This window comes from Corvus hawaiiensis, chromosome 9 (assembly GCF_020740725.1).
Source record: "Corvus hawaiiensis isolate bCorHaw1 chromosome 9, bCorHaw1.pri.cur, whole genome shotgun sequence".
Classification (NCBI taxonomy): domain Eukaryota; kingdom Metazoa; phylum Chordata; class Aves; order Passeriformes; family Corvidae; genus Corvus; species Corvus hawaiiensis.
This window is the reverse complement of record NC_063221.1, coordinates 21,686,302-21,705,672: the sequence shown is the minus strand read 5'-3', so window position 1 is coordinate 21,705,672 and position 19,371 is coordinate 21,686,302. Positions and strand designations below refer to the sequence as shown.

The window sequence follows — 19,371 nt, the reverse complement described above, 5'->3', positions numbered from 1 at the left end:
CCATTTTACAGAGAGCTCCTGCAAGCCCTTGGGGCACTGATGAACTTCTTGAGCCACGAGGCAAGCGTGTTGTGCAAACTCTGTTCACCATCTCCTCTCCTTATTCACTCTTTGGCTTATTTCTGCATTAAGTAATGGAAAGGAGTATTGAACTTAAAATTCATTTTCTGCCTTACTCCTCATCAACCAAGTGGCCAACTGGCAGAGAGTTTAGAATCCTAATTACACTCTGTGATAGAAGAGAGAAAGCACCTGGGATTCAAATATTGAGCTAGGCTCTAAGAGATACAGGAGAAAAACTAGGCTCTAAGAGATACAGCCATTTTATTAAACAAATCTGATGTGGAAGAGAGGGAGGAGGGATTTCTTAATTTGCTTTTCTGGTTTTGACCAGAGAATTACTTGGTTCAAGAGCAATAAACTACCATTATTCTTGTAAAAACCACTTAAGCAGAACTTCAAATAGTGAAATGAAATTCCTATTTAGTAGTAATCAAGCAAGGCTGTTCTCATGTGACAGCTAAGCAGAGAAGTGGATAAAGGAAGCTTTCAAAGCATTATTGGTCAGTCAGATTTTGTAGTTGGTCAGTGGAAGGACTGGTTGTAGTTGTTTGCAGCAAAGAAAGACCAAAGCATTAGGAAATTCTAGAGCTTTTGAGGGGAATGCCTCATCCAAATGGCAGTGGAACTTACAGCCATCTGTAGGCTGTGAGTTATGGGAATAACTTCTTGTGTGCTACTCTTGATGGTGATGGAAGGACATCGGACCCCAGACCTATGCTAAGGAGCCGTGTAGATGCTGAGAGAGGAGAAAAGATGTGATCACAGCCAGGCACAGGTGTTTTAGAGGAGACTGTAATGTAGGAGGATTTATAATGCAAATCTGGTGGAATTTGGCGTGGTTGAAGGGGTGATGCAACTTGCGTAGTAAAAAGCATTTTCTTTACCATATAGCTGAATCTCTGCTAAGATTGCTTTTTTCCAACATAATATACTTGTTTTGCTATAACAATAACATGTCTAGAGTAAAAATTGCCTAAGAATAGGAAAGGCTGACTGCAGAGGAAGATTCTCTCTCTTTCTCTTTGGGAGGGGTCAGTAGAGACAATAGTATGATAATAGCAATCCTATCCTTTTCATTTATATGGATTTTTTTTTCCCACTAAGATATATGAACTGCCTTGAAAAGTAGGTCAGCCTAAATGCTGTCACAAGTGCTCATCACCAAGCATATATTGCTGCATACCTGTCACACTCAGCAGCTGGAACGAATTTCATGAAGAAACCAGGGTAAAAGGTGAAGCTCAGCAGGATTATTGGCTGTGAGGGAATCACCCTTTTGCAGTTTTTCTGGTACAAAACAAAGAACATAGGCAAAATTGTGCTTAATACTGATAAATACAAATAGTATTTGACTTTTTGTATTTAAACTGATATTTTTGTTAGTCAAATTTATTTGCATACATTTGGTAAATGCAGGATAATTCCCATGGTGGATTATTCTTGCTGCTTAAGAGACTGAATTTATTGACATATCTAGACATGGAAATTTCCTGGGAATTGCTTTAAACCCTTTAGGGGTGGAAAGTTCTTTAAATGGAGTTAGTTTCAGTGTAATAATGGGCTTGTTGGTGATAAATGAAAATAATATGTATTTCCTGCTCACCAGGGAAGAGCTTTTCAGAAGATGCTCTTTTTTTATGCCAAAGTGAAGCTACATGGATGAAATTCATGGTGTCTGCTCATGGCATTTCTTTGCTCCAGGAACTCCAAATAAGGGTTCATCATAGCTTAGGATTTGAGCTGGAGAACAGCAGCATCTCATCCTAGATGGACTGTCCAGCAGTGCTTGGGGAACAGTGGCCAGTATGATGGACGTGCCTCTGTGCTGCATGTAAGCAGGGAGCTTGCCAGCCTGCTCAGGGCTCAAGCCTGCACTCTCTCACCATGTGTACTCAAGCTGAAAGCATCCCTTGGGACAGATCACAGGCTTTTTTTGTGGGGGTAAGAGAGTGGTAGGGAGCCATAGTTCAGGCTACCTCTGCAGCTGAAGCCTGCCTAGGAGTAAGTGACTCATCTGCATCCCTATCTGTTCCGTCCTTGGCTTTTTCCCTGACTATACCTTCACGATGCCAAAAGTCGGTGGTGGCTTTGTGATGCAAATAAGTCCTGCCAGGTCTAAGAAGGTAACTCATTCATTCCCCATCAATTTCTAAGGCAGCTTGTAACATGGCTCTCATTTGGCATGAAGGATTTTGCCAAGTGTTTCAATCAGACAGTTACCATCTCACTCAAAATTAGGTTAAAAAAAATTTCCTTTCACATTGTCACTCTGAGTTGTACATGACTGCCAAGAACTGAACTAGGAGACTGAAACAGATAAATTTTCTCTCCCAGGGTGAGAAGAAATTTTGCCTGTGAGAATGAGTTGAAGATTTGCTGGGTTTTCCTGAGGAGGAAGGCAAGAGCAGAGAGGACAAAAATGGTCCAAATGACCATACTGTTGTTACCAGGACATGTGCCAGGTGACTCATTAGTGGCCAGTTCTCCGGAAGGGGAAGCAGCACAATAGTCTTTTGCCAAAGTGGGAAGAGTAAAGCAAATAGAGGCTCCAGTGCATCTGTTTGAGAGGGATGGAATAGGGATAGATTTTCTGAAACATACGCGGCATGTCCTGGAGCTTAGGGATGGAGCCAGCAGAAGGGTGGGCAAGCAGAGAGGAGTTGCTGTGATGCAGAAGTCATGTTACCCTGCAGAAGCTTTGAGTATACAGGATATTCTCAGGTTTTGCTGCAGATCTGATTCTGGGGAGAAGAATTCATTAAACTGAGGCAGAGGAAATGCTGGACTTAATTGCAGGCAGAGCACTGTTCTCCAAAACCCTGACAGGAATCCTCACACTAACAGGGTTAACAAGGAGAATGTGGCACACTTCACAGTTAGGACTACTTAAAAACTCCTGGACAAAAAATAGATACAGTTTAAACAGCAATATCTCAGTTGTGATAACTACAGAAGCCTGAAGTGGGTATATGTGACCATTCTTCACACATTCCCTAGATATCATATCTCATTCTTTCTGAGAAAATCGTTCTTTTCTAATTCTGTCACCCCATGTGCTGGAGATTTAAGAAAAACACACAATATTATTAAATATATTAAAAAATTGTATAATTGGCCGTATGGTAGGAAGAGTAAACAGATCATCAATCATCAAAGACTACTACAAAAATCATCAAAGACTATGATATGCAGCGATTAATTCTTCTCTGTTGGTGATACCTGAGTCAAAAAAAAAGCCTTTTGTAGTTGCTAGAAGGAAGGTCGTCTCCTGAGGTCCAGAAATGCTGTAATTTCTAGGTTTAAGTCAAATAGCAAATACACAAGAAACAGCAAAAAAAATTTAAGCCATTAGGTGATTTCTATTTCATCTTAAAATTCACATTCACATTGTCAATTTTTGATCTGCTTCCTTCATACTTCAAAATTAATTTCAGGATGTTTCAAACGTGTTCTTACTTTACCATCTTAATTTACCACAAATTCACTTCATTTGTGTTGTATCACTGCAATGGCATGTATGTGGCATAGAGATGTTAGCTTAGGAAAAAAAGATGTACTGGGGAGTGAGGAGCCAAGAAAGAAAGGAAACAAACATAGAAAAAATAGTGAGTAGAGAAGCTTGGTGCAAAGCAAGTGGCCTGGACTGGAAAGAGAGTTCAGTGGTGCCAGCCTGCCTTTGAAAGTTTGCCAAAGTGCATTAGACAGTTGGAAACAGAGTTGTAAAGGGGAAATTTAATCTCCTTCCTAGAAGACAGCAAAATTTAACTGATGCTGGATAAAGGGGAACCTCCTGTGATGCTGTATGACTAATTTCACAGAAAATGTTTGATTCTTTCAGATATTGCAAGACGGCATTTACCACTTTACTAAATAGAAATTGCTGCTTGTGAAAATCTGCCTAGTAAATGTTATTTTGCAGGGTGTGCTCGCATATTAGGCAGTCCTGAGGCTTCTTTATCCACTTTGACCTGACCTGCTAAAGAACTGCATATTTTCCTTCATTCAGTGAGCTTTAGCTGAATGAAAAACCCTATCAATACTTAATAAAACGATCAGACAAGAAAAGGCATGGTACTAAGATGAATGGTTAATATGGGAAATATTTTTCAAGATAGAAATACTCTGCTTGCAGTTCTGTTAATTTTATCAATGCATGTATAGTGCACAATTACGGTATAAAGGATTACATACGCCCATGTGCAGCAGACTGCATGGTATCTACCAAATCTCTACACTGTAAATAATTTACATTTATTGCCAAGCAGAATCAGAATTCTCCAGTCTTGGAGAAAAACAAAGTCTTGTCAGTCCATCATGTTATCATTATCACTGGTGTCTACTAACCATTTCCACAAATGTAAAAGTCTAGCTATCCTAACTCTTCTTGGATAAGTTGTTTGATTCCTGGAGCTAATTTGCTCAAGTTACATCTGTCTTTCTCAAACTTCATGTAGGATTTGCTCTGGGTGAGAAGAACAAAGAGAATGCTGGTAGTTATTTGTGCTTTGGGCTAATGTGGAAAGAATAGAATATTTTATATTTTGTATCCCCCCTGCTGCTAGTCTTGCTAGTAGGGAGAAAGGAGGCATTTTTTTGCTGTTATACTCAACGTGCTTAATTAATACTCAGCAGAGCTAAGCCCTGTAAAGAACACGCAGATAAATTTGTTTGGATTTTTTTGGTTTGGGTTGGAGTGGTTCATTTGGTGAGTTTTTTGTGGTGGATTTTGTTCTGTTGTTGATTATTGGTTTTTTTCATGAAAAGAAGAGAGGCTGACCAGCTGCCATGAGTAACACAGGAAGGATGCAGTTATTTCTGATGAAGATTGTCAGCATTTTGTCTGTCTATGGGCTTGGAGTTGGTCATTCCAGTCTTTTATTCAGGAGGGTTGAACACATTGTACAATATTGTGAGATAATGTTGGATAATGGGTCTTCAAATAGAGTTAAAAGGCATCATTCAGAACATACAAGGGAGCTGTTTCAACATGCGATGCACAGAACCAGGTTGTCTCAGACTATATTAATCAGCAAATAGTAAATATGTCTGTAATTCACATTTTCACAGTAAGAGTTGCCTGCACAGCACTTACATAGCCTGTACTTCATGGGTAGACACTGTTGAAGCAATTCAGGGTGGTGATCAGTCAAACAAACTGCCAGCACTAGGATGGCATTTTCTGCCAACTGAAAAATAAAGACCTAGGACAGTGTGCAGAAGAAGCCTTTTGTTGATACCAAGTTATGGCATTATGCTCTTAAGCTGCTGTCAGCCCAGAAGGAAAGATGAATCTGCTTTCTTTGGATTATTTGAGATGCCACTACCTGTCAAACCAGAAATGTCTTCTGTTTATGCACACTCAAGTGAGCACTAAGCAGCAGATCTCTTTATTAGAACTTTGCTATTCTTACATAGCAAAGGCTAGGATTGGTTACAACATAGCACGGAAAGAAATTAGTCATCCAGGACTAGGAGTAGGATAGATCTTTTCTAACCTAATGGATTGTGTGATTCTGTGATTTACTCCTTCACATGGTTTCTCCATTTCTGCCTTGTAAGCCACTGGCCCTTTCCTTCAGTTTAGAGGATGCATTTGCATTTTCAGTTTGTGCATTTCCCTTTCTGGTTTTGCTCTTCATTGGTATATTGGAGGGGAAGAGATATGAGAGTTAGGGAGAAAAGTGGTGAGCATGCCCAAAGACACAACAGAATGGTCTGGGGAGAAGTGGTGTCTTTAGATGTCACTATGACATCTGGATACTTGGGAATTACATCCATGTGTGAACTAAACATAGAAATGCCAAAATACTTATAAAGGGCCCAATTTACAAGTCATGTGTCATTTTTGCACTGAATAACTGATTTGTCTTTGCAGTTAACACCATTTATGTCTGAAATAGAACAGTAAATGCAGTGTCCCTGTTTGCTAGCACTTCAGGCTTGGGACTGTAATGTAAAGTATAATGTCAGGCAGTGCCTTGCCGAGCCTAATTTATGGCTTTGGAACAGCTTGTTACACACCCGGTGTGGGACTGGGTGATGGGATTAAAGAAACCCCCACCTTTCCATGTGCCCTAACAGCGGATTGCCAGGTCTGCAGAGCTCTGCTGCATCAAAAGTAGATTAAATCTTTATTTAAGAATCACAAGATGGTGAAAGTGCTCTTAAACAGTAGCTGCTATTAAAATGTCAGCGTTGCTGTCAGTCACCACCCAATACCTGAGTTAACGCTGCTTCCCCTGGTAGTGAGAATGGAAAATGGGTTGCTACTTACAGTGAACTATTGTAAATGAGGAGCACAGATCTAATCCTTTTTGATATGGCTTATTATTCATTTGTAAGGTTAAAAATTACTTCAGGGGTTGCACCGACCTCTAGATTTCATGCTCATGGATTCTAATACTTCTCATGTACTGTTACGTTTCTATTCCATATTTTGGCAATATCAAGGCTTAGTCATACATATGAAAGTATAAAGTTACAGATAACATGGCGATTGTCCATTTTCTGAAAACTTCAGGGCTTTGTCTTGTGAGCATTGTGCAAAATGGCAGATATTGATATCTTAGCTAATTATTCAATCAAAGAGTTGGCAGGTCAGTCAGTGGGAACGGTGTACAGTGCACTAGAATTGATCACACTTCATTTCCCATCAATTGGCAGAGCAAATGGTAGCTTGGATGATAAGTTAGGATCATTGCCAGTCATTTTTTGGGCTCATGCCTTCCATTTTTTTTTTTTTTTCCTTCTAGATGAGACCCACCCCCCCCCCCCAGACTGTTCGATGAAAGTGAATGCCCTCTGATGTTGGTGAATAAAACAATGCAGAGTTTTTGTAGCCTCTGAGGGACGTGAGACTATTTCTGTCTCCATAAATGATGCTGCTGCATAGTCCTATAATCACCTAACCTTATTGAATTGTCCCCATGTGAAGATTTGATTTCAAATTTAATAATCATTATACATCATTTATTTTCACATAGATTACAGGTTCATCTGTAAAGTGACACAATTTCATCCCAGAGCTCTTTGAATGTTCAGCTTTTCACTTTTACTCTTTTTGGATATGCTGTGACACTTCCAACTTTGGTGATTTACTAGCAATTAGTAGGGTTCCATGGCAGATTTATTGTAGCCTTCCAAAGAGTGATGAATCAGATATATGGGTACGAAGAAGTGGTTCCCTAAGACTTTCATTTAATACAGGAACCCAGAGTTAGATCCCAGGAAGAGCTTTGGTGTGTAAAGCAGGACTTAACCCAGTTAAAGCTCTTTTCCTAAACCTAAATGTAAAGTTTCAGTTTAAAAAAATCTTTGCTTAGCTGCTGACTAACCCTGAAAGCACATAAATGAGCTTTGCTGTTTCCTCATTTGAATTTCAAGTGAACTGGATGCCTACATTTGTTTTTCTGCATCTGCCAAAATCTTTGCCTGATTCCTGTGTAAGGCTGCTCAGGAGCTGTGATGCCTTTTCCTGGTCTTAAAATCAAGAGTATAACATGGTTAGAAGGGGAAAGGGATTTTACCTTGGTATTTATTTTAAGGATCCTTAGGTGCACACATCCAGGTCAAGTGCACCGAAATGCCCACTGCAATGCACACCCCTAAAAGATCTGGTATAACATTATAGGTTTTACTAATTAGCATATCCGCCAAAGATTCCCCAATGAGAGACTTGAATGAGCCCCCCTCCCCAAGGAACCTTTCCCTGGACGGTTCTATCTTAGTTTACAGAATGTGTTCTGGAGAGGACCTTGGGGTCTGAGGCACACTGATCCCTAGCTACAAAGCTTCTGAAATGTTGAGTCTCTCAGCTTGACAAACAAGTCCAAGAATGTAGGCAAAAAGCACTAGGAATACAGAAGTTGTAAAAAGGTATAAAAGGGGTATAAAAGAAAAGGCAAAAAATCTTTATGGCATCAGCTGAAAATTAGAATTTCTTTCTCTCAAATGCTCTGCCAGGTTTGGCAGATCCACCCTGCATTCCCACAGCCATTGATGCCCTTCCATACCTGGAAGGGACGATACCATCTACCCACAGGAGCTGTTTCTTCGGATCACTCTGGGCTGGAGGGTAGCTCACACTTGGTGTGGAGTTTCTGCATGTGTTCCACTTTCTGGGGTTGTGTTATGTTGTTTCTGTCAAAAAAGTAACATACTGGTTAGCTTTCGGGATAGAGATTGATTCCTTTGGAAACAGTGAATGTTCAAAAATAATCTAGTTGTGACAGGGCCAAATGTGTCTGCATTAATAAGCTTTCTTTGAAAATACATTGTTTTTATTTGCTCTCCCAGGTGTCTGTTGCTTAATACTAATTGAAAAAAAAAATCTTATTTCTGATGTGAAACCATCCACATACTAAATAAATATACATTGAACCAAAATAAACTATTTTAATAACTTATTTTTTTAATTAAATGCAAATGTAGCATCCTTTGCTGTCTGTTAAAGCAAACATAACCCCCAGCACATTTAGCATGTTAAAAAGAAGATTTTTGCTATGTTCACAATATTACACAGTAATTAAAAAGGAAACCAGCTAAGCCTTCGGAACCTGTCCCCTTCTCTAAAATGTAATTAATTTCTGTTTAATTATAATAGTAGTGCTGTCGTGTGATTATTATTTTTGAGCGGTAGAAATCCTGCACTGTTGCTTTTTTTTCTGAGTGTGTGTTTCTGGAAGCAGAACACATGACAGAAAGAGAAAGATTTGAACCACACTCCAGCTGTAATTAAGTGCTGACACATCAGTGGAGTTTGGCTGTGTTTCTTCAAATGTGGTTTTCCAGGACAGAGGCTCCTCCCGGCTGTGCTGTGCTGACAGGAGCTGGGCTTTCTCCTGGGAGGATGCCTGTTTTTCTCCTCAGATGTGCAAATCTGGGAAATAGGCAGAAACAGTGCAGACACTGCCATGCCCGAGATGAAATTCCCACTTTGTCCACACTGGTTTTTAGGATGTCAGGTTGCCAGCTGTCCTCAATGGCTGTCCCTCGCGAGCGCTCTGGACACTCCTGGTCTCCCGTGCCTGTGACTGAGCCAGGATTATGCTCTCGTGCCATCTCCTGGCAGGTTGTCCCCGGCGTGCCCTGTCCTGTGCAGATGTGTTTGTCACTGTGTGCCAGCCCGGCGAGATCAGCCTCAGAGCCAGGGGGCTGCAGGTGGCCTCCAGAGGGTTCTGTGGGGTGGGAGGTGATGGTGCAAGCACAGGGACGCTGCACAGAGCCCTGCTGAGGGTGCTCCAGCCTGCGGGCTCGGGTGTTCCACCTGCGCAGGGCGTGTGCAGCAAGGTGGGCACGACTCAGGGCTCCGAGGGTGTGCCAGGAGTGGGGAGCAGTGGGACTGTGGGCAGCAGATTCCCATACAAAAAACTGTTGACACTCCAGTGTTTCTCCCTTACAAGAAGACAATATCCTGCAGCCAGGTGTGGTACAGAGCCCTGAAAATCAAACATTAGTTATAGAATTTAAAACTTCCTGCTGACAGGTTATCAGTTAGATGTCAAGGCATTCAGTAATGGTGATTTTAAACAATGAAAGACTGAGAGGTACTTTGGAAAAGTATCTGCAGTGTAGAACTTCTTGGTCATGCTGCCGTGTTCTCCTTTTCATTCTTCTATCACCACCACCACTGTCACCCATCTTACCATAGCAATTTGGGCTGAATTTTATGTACATTCAGTGTCACTAAAGACAGCAGTGCTGTGTATCCACCTACCTTTTCTTTTTTGTTCCTCCCTTCTTGTGACTTCTCTTTGCCTCCTGTTCTGATTGTGAAATGGATGCAGGGAGTGATCCAGTGAAATACACTCCACCCCCCAACCCAGGAAGAAGTGAGAGCAGGAATCGTTTAATGCCACTGCCAGGTAAAATGCATTCAAATGACACACACCTCACATCCAAGGAGTACCATTTAGGAATAATAATGTAAAATAAAAAGCAGATAAAGTGTATAAAGCACTCAGAAATCCCCTGTGACTCTGGGACTCCACATTTCACCTCCTTGCAGGAAGGTTTTGTTTCTGCTGCTGCTTCCTAAGAGGTGATTTGTTGTTTCTTGATTTCTGTAGTATCTGTCTTAAACCAACTTCTTGCATTCTTTCTGGCACACCTTCCTACAATTCAAATTCCTTGACCAAATGCATCAGGTAGCTGTGATTTTAAGTTATGTAATTTTGCCAGTTTCAGATCAGCTAATTCTTTAAGCGAAGAGTATTACTGAAGAGTGTTAGCCAAGTGCCTGGGAATCATGCTTCACTCAAATTTATTGATGGTAAAGCATAAATAAAAGCATTAGTGTGCCACAACCACAAGCCACTGTCCTAAATATCTGTGAAATACACGGATCTGGAAATAGACTTTACTTCTAGCAAGGTCAGCCCCTGCTCTTGCCCTGTAATTAGCTGACTTGCTATCAGCCCTTCCCCGGCACAGTTTTTTAAGGGCTCCCTCTTGTCAATTGCCCTGCAGCTCAGGGTACCTTCCTCTGGGAGAGACCTTCCTTTCTCTCCAGCCAGCCTTTTTCAGTGGTTCCTCCAGAGATTCCAGTTAACCTCATCCTTTTCACCCCCACAGAACACAGCTTTGACATTCTGCTGTAAACTGAAGAGCACCTCTATGCAGAAGCAATGCCACGCTGGCAGACAGAGTGCCAGCTCTTGTACTTGATTGTCTGATTAACCCTCACTGGCAGGTTCATTTCAGTGCTAAATGTTTCCATCTACAAAGTGTTTAATTTCATATTAACCTGCATGCTGACAAATAGACTCAATACAAACACCGTGATTGGATAAATGTGTTTATTTTTGTCTCCTGACCAGGACTGTGGTAATAGTGAACAATTGGAAAGACATATTTTGAATGCTTGAGACCTTTTAAAAAAAGCCCCAAAACTGAAAGAGCTGATCCCTGAATGAAAATGTTTATTTTTCAAATGTAGTTGTTGTCCAAAATCAGTTAACAGTGTAGTGATACCTAGTTGCAGATACACAGATGTTTATATGTCTGTCTTCAAGATGTTTTCTTTTCACCTAGTTTTTGTCCAAAACTAAAGATACAAATACTTTAGCACAAAACGCTCTCTCTTATTCTTTTCTACGTATGTGCATGGGAGAGATTTGTAGTGAGTTCTGGCAACCTGTCACTATTAAGTTAAATGGATGTTTTGGCCACTTCAGCTGCCAGTACCTGTTTCCAGCATCTGTCTTTGGTGTCAGTGTGCCAGTGATTATGGAGGCTGCCTTGGGATTCTGCTGTGGAGGTGGTACAGCTTTGTGTATTATTGGATCTGATACATCCTCAGAAAAACATTTTAAACTCAGATGCAGTATCTTTGCGGCGGGGTCGGGGGGGAGGGTTTAAATCTGCTTTCTTTCATTTTGTTCGCTAGTTTCTGGTGTGCTGTTAAGTCAGAGGGACAGAAGTAAGAGGATATAGAACAGCCTGTGTTACATAAAATAAGCCGATGAAGATTACATGGAGCTACCACATGAAAAACAAAACACCATGAGGCTGAATATTTTTGGCAGACTTTGAAGGAAAGACATTTGAACAAAATTTTTAACAAAAACCTTTCAAGGGAATAAGGAGTGTTATTTTTTTTTTCACTTTGCTTCAACTAGATAGAGAAATACAAGACAAAATATATTTTAGAAAAATTCTCTGTGGGATCAGTAACTTTCTAATTAGAGATTTGGTCTTACATTTCATATGGCCTATTCTAGGGGCTCTACATGCTAGAACTCTGCTGCTGTATTCAGTTCTGTTAAAACTGGATGCCATTGGAAAGTCTTGCTTTGTCCTTGCAATGCCCATCACATTGTTGCCTTGTAGAGATAATAGTTGTAGTGAGAGTTTAGATGCGTTTGGATGAGCCAGGTAGTGCCACAGAAATAAAGAATGTGCTTGAATTTGAAAATGTAGGCACAAACCTTAAAGATCAGTGATGCTTGGCTTTAAAGCTGGGTTAGATAAAAAAAGGGACCCTGTGAAGCTTGAAGCTCAAAAAAAATCCTGCATGGCCATGACAGGTGCAGAGAGAGCATCTGAGGGCATACTTACATGAAGTATTTAAACTGGAAAGAACTGCCAAAAGATACCAAAGCAAAGGAGAGAAGTTGATGTGAAAACATTCTGAAGCAAAAATCCAGACTGTCCAATACCTTTTCTGGAGATCATTATAATTTCTGGTTTTGTGACACTTCAGTGATAACAATTTGCATAGTTAAGACACCATACCTGTGGCTTTATTTCATTTTAGTGCAAGTACTTCAGCTGCAGAACAAAAGTAAAGCAGTTTGGTGTAATATGGATGTCTATTTGCACTCCTTTTAAGATAAACATTAGGCAATAACCATTTCATTAGAGCCTGTATATATTGTTCATACGACTCTCTCTCTTGTATAACAGTTCATGTTCATCAACATGATACATTTGTGCCTGATTTTCCAGTTCTGCCTTTCACTGAGGATATTCTTTTCTTTCTCTGATTGCTTTTTCTTCTTAGACCATTACTCTAGTTGATAGCTTCAGGTTATCATTGTATCCTATCTCCCTCTCCAATAAGCCTATGATTGATACTAATCTTCCTCATGGGACACATTTATAGGATTCAGGATGGAAACGGCTCTCTAAATCTTAGCTTTATACGTGCTGACAATTTGCAAGGTTGCACCTTATATTCACTTCAGGTGGCTTAGGGGAAAACATCAGCGCCTGGTAATCATGCTTCTAAAATAAGAAGAGAAATGTGCCCCATATACCAAAAGTTACCCTGTTGTTCATCTGCTGTGCTGCTGCTCCTGCTCGTGTATTTTCTGTAACTAGAAAGGGCTCAGCTTCTATAGGTGGTCAATGTCCTGTAACCAAACTCATGCCTTTTCTTTCCAGTGAGAGAAGCCATATTTTAATTAATCTAATGGAAGCTTTGACTAGCCAGCAGTCCCCTGAAAACGAGTTAATGTGCCGGAAAACACTTGACACAAGCAAAAGACTCTTCACTGACTAGTGTGCTTAACGGCACTTTTTCTAAGAAAATTGCTCCAGTGAAAGCCTTGTGGAGTGCATTTGTTGGGTTTTTTTCCTCTTCATATAGCCTCATGTTCTGAATTTAATTAGACCTGTCTAAGGACCTTTTGAAAATAGGATTATTGTATTTTTCCTACAGGTTTTGCAGATGCCCCTCAGTATGGTATCATGGCAAAAAAAATACATTCCATTCCTTGGAGGAATAAAACATGAGGTGCTGTGATCACTAGTGTAAGGAATGCACGTGCTGGAGTTTGGCTATGTCACTGTCTTATCCAGTATCTGAAGGCAGAGTCCAGTTATATTACTAACTCAGAAGAATCAATGGGAAATGAAGATGCTAATGCTTCCACAACATTTGCCTATTCAAGCTCCACAGCCCAAGAAACAAAGAGAAGTAATAAGAAATTCATTTGTTTTATCTTTTATCTTTTTAAACAGACATGCATTTATCTTTATGAGCAGACTTGCCAGACCTTTTTTGAATTGCAAAATTTTGCTGCAAATGCTTGTTATTTGGATTTGCATAAGGATTAACAATGTTGGGCAAGTGGTATCTTCTAACCCTTTCTGTTTACTTGTGTGATATCAGTCACTAGGATATAGTTTTCAAGGCAATCAATGCTTTTAGTTCAGTGGATAATGCCGTTTGTTTTCATGGTAAATTCTCTAATGTACCAAAAGTGTACTTCAAAAATAATTATAAATGTATTTGCTCTGAGGATTTTTTCCCCCTCTTTGACAGCTCTCTGTACCTGCATAAGATGCTCTTATCTGGCATAAGATTTAAAGAATCAAAATTTATGAAACTTGAGGGGGAAGTCTGAGCTGGCATGCAGAGTGTAGACATTAAGCCACACTCCCTGTATGAACATATATGTAAAAATGTCATGGGCAAAGCAAAATAATCTCTTGGATCAGAACTTGGCACCACAAAATCAAAACTCCCAGAGACTTTAAAGTGGCATTTACAACAGCAAGTTGAAGTTCAAAACTCTTCTCATGCTTTAGGTGTTTCAGTTTGGTTTTTTTCCTCCAGCTTTTTATACACCTATGTGTTACCTACAATATTCCAGTATCCATCTGAATGACTTACTGTTCAGAGAAGACTGGCTTGATAGCATCACTTCATAGATGAGACTTGAAAAACAGCAAACTCTTTCAGCTTGTATGTGGTTAGGGTTTTTTTTTCATTTTTTATTCCTGTCATAGTATTATGAAAGCACTGTTCCATCAGTATCTTACAAACCAAAAATAATCAGGGAACCTGCATTATTTTCACAGGATCATGTCTCCCAGAGTCCTTGCATTGTGGAAATCACTGCTGAAGTGCACAGCTGTGCTTCACTAATGAGACAGCTTGAGCCCTACAGCTTGCTACATTGGCTTACAGAACACAAGTTTCTTGGCAAATGTGAAGCCTCAGGGTTTCTATTTTACTTTAAGGTGGTTGTTGGGAATCTCTCAAAGAAAAGCAGACTTGGCCTTACAGTTTTCAGTCTTTTAGGGAAAATACTAAGGAAGGAGGCACACCAATAGAAGCAATACATGTATCTTGTCATGAGGGATGGACCTAATGGCATGAGAAGCTTTACACTTGGGGCAGTGCTGAATGACGGGGGCTCACCAGAGCTGGAGCATTCAGCTGTTCGTGATGTGCCAGCAATGGGCTGGGCATGGCTGGAACTCCTGCAGAATTGGGATATAGTTGTGACTGGGGGATTGTCCTCCAAGCCTCTGGGAGAGGAGCACTGGGAAGGAGCAGTCAGGATGGTGGAGCAGTGGTTCCAAGCCATCAGCCTGTGAGAAACCTCAGAGCTGCTCAAAGCTACAAGAAAGGAAAAAAAAATTGAAGCTGCCAGGACAAAATATTGTTTCACTGGCAAAGCCTTAATTATTTATTGTTGCTGGTGGGTAATGACCCAGCAATAAAGAGCAAGCCATAAGTAACAAATTGTTTTGAACATGGTGTGAACTCAGGGTTCATTAGCATCATGTAGGAAATGTTGACTAAGTTCTGTGCACAAGACAAGGAACATAAAAAGCAAATACTGGGGTGACATACAGTGAGTGTCCCAAGCTGTTGTGCCTTAGGCCAGGCACAATGGGCACCGGGGGGGGGGACATGAAATGAAATCCAATGAAATCACCTGCTTTGTAACAAAAAGAGAAAGCAAGGCTGCTCTGGAATGGTTGTTTGCTTGTTTGGTTTGATTTGGTATTGTTGTTGTGGCCAGGTCATCATTGCCAAGATAAAACACTCTGGCTTTTATTTATAGAACAGAAATTTTTACACTACTGATAATGGAGTGATCTGAACCCAGGGGCCTTGAAAGTAGGTCATTAAGTACTCAGTATAAGAACAAGTGTGTTTCACAGTGTTCGTGATTTTACTGGAGAGAGCTGTCTTCTTTTTAAAATCTTGGCTTTAAAATCAAAAGGCTTCTAGAAGTAAAAAAAAATGATCATTTGATTTCATCATGAAGACAATAATTCTATCTGAGAATATTTATTCTTCTTGAGCACTTGAGCACTAAAGTATCTGAAAATAACATTTTTCAATCATTGAACAACATAGATTTTAAAGTCAATAACAGAGCAAATTGCCTTCAATTGGAAAATACAAAAAAACCTGTGGCATTGTTTTTTGTTTCATTAACTAAATCAGGCATTTGTGACAGAGCAGCAGCACTTCTGGGCTGATCTCTGGAAGTGGAAGCTGCCAGGAGTCAGTTTGGCCTGTGGGAATACTTGCAGCAGTGCAAAGCTGCACTTACTCGTTATGGCCACAAAGGTGCTGTTATGGGGTTTGCCCCATGACAAAGTTCCCCTGCTGCCTTCATTCCCTTGGGATAGCCCATCTGTCTTTGAAAAGCACCAGCTGATTTGCCATCTTCTGGGGCTCCACATTGTGAACTTGTACTGTAACCTCTGTTCTTCCTCTCTCCATACGTGTCTTGAGGTGACTGGAACTGAGAGGTGATTTGGGATATTTTTTTGGACAGTGCTTGGCTCATGTACTGTCCAAGTGCCTGACCTGTGTTGTAGCAGTAGCCACATGCTCTGCCCTATCACAGAGGTGCTGTCCATGGAGTTCAGGTACACACAAACTGTGGCTGCTTATTAACAATGGGTACGATTCAATGTCAGCAGCTTTTACATGCATGATATCTTACACTTCAAAGTAATTAATAAAGATGCTATAAAACTCGCCTACCTCTCACCCCATCCCTTTTGAAGCCAGGCTCCTGAAATATAACTCGTATTTCATGGGGTTTGCTTTTTTTCCACTTTGCTTTTTTTCCAAAATATCACTGTAATAATTACTGTAACAGCGTTTTCTGTGGAGTTAATGTTCTTCTGGCTTAATGGCCCCTGGTTATTCTCAGGCCATCAACTTTTTCCAGCTGGTCATCAATCCCAAAGAACTGCCTTCTGCCTCCATTATTATTGCTTAAGTAGATGACATTTCTGGTGACACTGCTGCCTCCCAGTGAGATGGTATTACAGCCAATGGCTTTTTTCCCCCCTTGCTTTCACTGTTGTCAGAGCATTATAAACAGCTGGTGTGAGAATGTTGTGGCTGTTCACCGTGAATTCCTCTGACAATTTTTAGGTGCAAGTTTTGTAGATTTCAGCTGAAAGAATCTGAGTGAGGCAACTGAAAATTACTTGCCTAGAGCAGCTACAAGGGCTCAGCCCCCATGCATCATTCAGGAAGTGGCTAGGCAATACCTGACTCTTTCAGGCTAAAGACTTCTTCCCAGAAGGAACATTTTTCAAACAAGATCTGGGACAGATGTTCTGGGGGGTGTTAATGTTCATTATGTAGCCTCAGCCCCCTCCCCAATTTTCCACAGCTCTGCTGATGGCCGCCCTTTTTTCCTAACAATTGATGGGTTCTGTGGCACACTTTTTTAAAAGAAACAAGGAAGTTGTAGCTCAGTAGGCCAGAAACCAGCAGAGATTGTTTAGGTGAAAATGCCTTGCTATGTGGATATTCAAACCTGTGAGTTAACATTGGTGCTGACTACATTTCCTTTAACCTCATTAGCACCTCGTCTTGCTTCCCAAGCATGGTGGTGGAGCAGCCAGCTCACCTCAGAGCTTTTCACTAGGTAATTCATCAAAGTGGCAGATGAAAGCTTAAAGGAAAATGCATGTAAATACTGCATTAGGAACCTTGGCTCACAAAGGCACATTTTCACCCATATCATTAGCTCTGGATTATAGTTCATAGATGTGAAAGGGACTTTGTTGATCGGGGGAGATGGAGATACAAGGTTTACTGGTTGTATCGGTGTCCATATTGTATATTTTTGGTTTGGTTTTTTTTCTGCAATTAAAAAGCATTAAGCATTCATTAGCTAGTCTCATAGAAAGAATCTCAGACTGTAATTGTAACCACTTAGTACCTTCAAAATTAAAACTAAGTTACTGTAGTAAAACACTCACATTAAGTACTCAGGGCGAAAGCATTTTCAAACAGGGGCACGAGATTATGTCAAACCTACATCATGTGTCCTTTTCAGCTTTAGAGTTTTAAGCTGTACCTCACTACAGGCTGATTTAGTCATTGGATTCCTGTATATGTGTAGATCGGAATGATCAAGCAAGCGCAGTTCAGCCTCTGTGCCGGGGGTTTTTCTGGTGGTGGGTTTTTTTGTTGGGCTGGTTTGGTGTTTTTTTGGGGCATGGGTGGGCATTGTTGTTTGTTTGCTTTGTTGCTGTTTGTTGTTTTTCAAAGAAACTAAGATACACACCAATTGCAAGATACTATTTCCTGGAGGGCTACCAAGGCACACCCTCAAACAGTCTTTATTTACCTCACAGTTTATTGTATTGTTGTTAGAAGGTTGCACTTTGGGGATTCCGTTAACCCTTGCTCCATTTAGTTCTCATGCTGAGCAGTAGATAGTGACATACTCCTCTATAATTGATACCTGTGGTGATGGCATACTTCAGTAACATGATTTATTGTGCACTTTCATTTTCATGAAAACTTGTTTTACTCTTCTGCTTCCATTAGGTCAGCACTCACTGAACAGGCACCTCCCGTTTCATTTTACTGTGTAACTTTTAAACATGACCTGACAAGGTAGCAAAGGTTCAGTGCACTAACTCACTGTCATGTAAAATATACACAGACATTACTGACCAGCTCTGACTGTTGAACCATAAAGGAGGTACGAGAGCACTGCAGTGGTTGTGGCACAATTTGCAAATAGCATGGAAGGACTGGGCCAAGGTATCAATCTCTTCCCATAGCAAAATGTCCCGACCCCAGGGTTGAAAAGCTGTTCACACATGAACTTATGAGGCCTTAGGATTTATTATTTCCTGAAAAAAAAGGGAAGAGGAAGAATAAAAAATACTCCAATTATAGCTGTTATGGCAAGTGCAAGAAGTACAGTCCTAAGTAGCTGGGAAGAGTAGAGAAGCTGTTGTGATTTCTCTTTATGAGGCAGCAGTGGAAAGGAGGATTTACTCAAAGGGCTTAGCTCCACAGAGGAACTCTAAGTGCTGTACACTTATACCACATTCCCCCCAAAAATGTACAGGTAATGTGTCCCCAGCTGTTTGGGAAGACTGCCGGGAGAGATTTATGTACATTGCTCTGAGGTATTTGCTGTAAAATATGCCATGAACATGTAAACCACAGCTATGCAGTGAAAGGGAAGATGTCTACAGCTAACTGTGAAGTGTCTCTGTCTCTGCAGCCGTTAAAGATGCACTGCAAGAGCTGTGCGCTGGTCACCAGCTCGGGACACCTCCTGGGGAGCAGACAAGGTGACAGGATCGACGAGAGCGAGTGCGTCATACGGATGAACGATGCACCCACCCAGGGTTATGGCAAAGATGTCGGCAACAAAACGAGTCTTCGGGTCATTGCACACTCCAGCATTCAGAGGATTTTGCGCAATCGCAACGAACTCTTAAATATGAGCCACGGTGCTGTGTTCATCTTCTGGGGCCCGAGCAGCTACATGAGGAGAGATGGCAAAGGCTTGGTGTACAATAACCTGCAGCTGATGAACCAGATACTGCCTCAGTTAAAAGTGTATATGATTTCTCGCCACAAGATGCTTCAATTTGATGACCTTTTTAAACGGGAGACTGGAAAAGACAGGTGAGAACTTACATGGATACACCTAGGGGATGTCACAGAGTAGTAAAATGATGCAATTTATATATACCAATTTCAGATCTGCTCAGAGGGACAATCATGCCCATTAAATCCTCTGCCTCATGAGTTGTAACGTGGCATGACATGCCAAATAACAT

The 19,371-nt window shown here is 40.9% G+C and overlaps 1 protein-coding gene across 2 annotated transcripts in view; it reads left to right on the top strand.

The window, feature by feature from the left end:
• ST6GALNAC5 (ST6 N-acetylgalactosaminide alpha-2,6-sialyltransferase 5) overlaps positions 1-19,371 on the top strand; it is a 69,890-nt gene that overhangs the window by 36,387 nt on the left and 14,132 nt on the right. For both annotated transcript variants that reach the window (XM_048313366.1, XM_048313365.1), the window contains exon 3: positions 18,807-19,216. In XM_048313366.1, coding sequence (XP_048169323.1) covers positions 18,807-19,216 — 410 coding nt within the window. The remainder of the gene's footprint in view (positions 1-18,806; positions 19,217-19,371) is intronic.